Genomic DNA, 2,450 nt, shown 5'->3' on the forward strand with positions numbered 1-2,450 from the left:
TGTTCTGAAGCTCCTGAATCTATTATCCAGGAGGTAGAGTTCATGTAAGGAAGACAAGAAAGACAATATAGATTAGGGGTATTGATTATTTTACCAGCACAGTTGGCACTAGCATTTGCATCAGAAAATTACTCACCCTGTTCACCAACCTTCACCTACTGAAGAAGTTGGTAAAGCTGACTGAATTGCTCTTGAGTGATGACTTTCTCTGCTGCATTTCCTTCTATTGTGTTGACTGATTGACTTGTGTTTCTTCATGCATGAGTGCTGCATTGATGTGAGGTCCTCCTTGATACCTTTTGGATTTGGTAAACTTGAAGGTGGAGGGAAAAACAACGATTCTATAGAATTTATCAATGGAATGTTCGGTCTTCTTGCAATAGTTGCACACCAGGTTATTCTTCTTTCCTTCAAGATTTGCTTTCAGCTTTCCTTCTCCATTAACATATTTCTAAAAATAGGTTGCTTGATTTTGTGCCAGAAAAGCAGTCTCAACTGGGTTTTGTGCAACATCAATTTATCTTTGCTTCTCATCTTGAATGAGAAGAGAATAGGCTTGATTGATACTTGGAAGAGGGGTAAGCATCAGAATATTACTCCTTACAGCTGTGTATGCATCATTAAGTCCTATGAGAAATTGGATTAGCCTACCATCTTGAAAAGACTTTAAAGCTCTTGACTTTCCTCCACAATTACATTCACAGGTGCAGTGCACACAACTATTCAAGGTATCTAACTCATCCCAAATATTTTTTACCTTTGTATAGTATCCTGCTATATCAGAGATCCCTTGCACTAGGTCACTCAACTCCTTTTGCAATTGATAAAGTTGAGCACCATTGCATTGTCCGAATCTAACCTCAAGTTCTTTCCAAATTGCATTTGCAGTTTTTGAATAAAGGACACTTTCAGCTATGTCCTTAGATAGAGAATTCAAGATCCACGATATAACCATATCATTGCAACGATTCCACGGCTTGAAGTCAGTAGAAGAAGCATCAGGTTCATAATATGTTCCATCAATAAAACCAAGCTTATTCTTGGCAGAGAGTCCAATGACTATGGCTCTACGCCATCCTCCATATCCCTTCCCATTAAATACTGAGTTGACAAGAATCATTCCTGGTGAGTCTGATGGATGAAGGTAATAGAGGTGAGTGGAATCCACAGTAGCTGGTTGAGTAATTGTGCGAGCTGAAAAAACGTTTGAAGAATCATTTGTGGAATTTGGTGCCATTTTAAAGAGGAAGAGAAGGCTGGGAAAAAAATGTAGGTTGGGTTTCAGATAGCTACTGCTTTGATACCATGTAGGAATTTAAAAAAAAATCATTCTCTCATTCACTGTCTAATATTCTGTACAATGTATCTATTTATACAAATATTTATTAAATAAAAAATATAAGCTACATCTATACTAGTTACAAGTGTCTAATTTTTTTATTTGTTGTCCTAGTCATAAGTGCACATAATGTGTACAGATATTACATAGTTGTAAAGTGCATATATAGTTATAAAGTGCATTTAGATATGATTATGCTCGAAGGATTAAGTGTCTTTCAGTTGTATCCAATTATGCTAAATAGATTGGACCGGATCTGTAACAATAGGACCAGACTTGTATTTGTATTGGGCCTTCACTTTGTTGTTCTGTATACTGGCCCAGTTGGCCCAGAACTTTGTTATACCCAATGCATTTTCAGTTGAATACTTGTTGGGTCTTGTTATCTTTTAGACCTATTGCACACGGTACTTGTCTCTCTCTTTCTTCTTCTTCTTCGACTGTATCGTCTCCTTCATATCCAAAATTAGGTTTAGGATTCTTTGATACACGATTCCGGTCCAACATTCCAACAAACCCGATTTGGAATTGCCGATTGTTTGGCAATCAGAGTATTTTCATCTATTCCATTTGGATGTTATAAAATTGTACATTTCCCTCACTATAAAGATCAGTATTTAGTTGGTTTTTAAATTAATATAACAGTTTTCTTAAGGAATGATGGAGGCTAACTACTAAGCTAGGGACGTATAGTGCTTGTGATCATAGAATGATTATAGTGTGCTTTTTTATGTGCTAGAATATAAAACATTACCTATATCTATTGCATATTTTATCTTATGATAGTTGACTATATTTTTGGTGAATTGAACTAGAGACATGCAGTGTTCTTATGCCATTTTTGTATATATTTTGCAGAAAAGTCTCATATTATGTACGTATCGTGCAGAAGATATTTTGTTGGCTTACTTTGATTAATTTTGGAGGAGTGTCTCTATTAGCACAAGAGAACTTGCTAAAACGATTTAGCTCAATGCGTAGTTGGTAGATCGATCGACATTTACATATTCGTACTAATGATATTATAGTGGGTTGAAATTGTCTGATTCATTTGATTAACTTCAGTGGGTTGAAGCTGGGTGATTCATTTGATCTTCCTGCTTTGGGTGGT

The 2,450-nt window shown here is 35.9% G+C and overlaps 1 protein-coding gene across 1 annotated transcript; it reads right to left on the reverse strand.

Moving 5' to 3' along the window:
* Nucleotides 1-517: 517 nt before the first annotated feature.
* LOC138882886 (uncharacterized) lies at nt 518-1,237 on the reverse strand. Its single transcript, XM_070163522.1, has one exon. The coding sequence runs from the start codon at nt 1,235-1,237 to the stop codon at nt 518-520; it is 720 nt and encodes a 239-aa protein (XP_070019623.1).
* Nucleotides 1,238-2,450: the final 1,213 nt, after the last annotated feature.

This window comes from Nicotiana sylvestris, chromosome 12, assembly GCF_000393655.2.
Source record: "Nicotiana sylvestris chromosome 12, ASM39365v2, whole genome shotgun sequence".
Classification (NCBI taxonomy): Eukaryota; Viridiplantae; Streptophyta; class Magnoliopsida; order Solanales; family Solanaceae; genus Nicotiana; species Nicotiana sylvestris.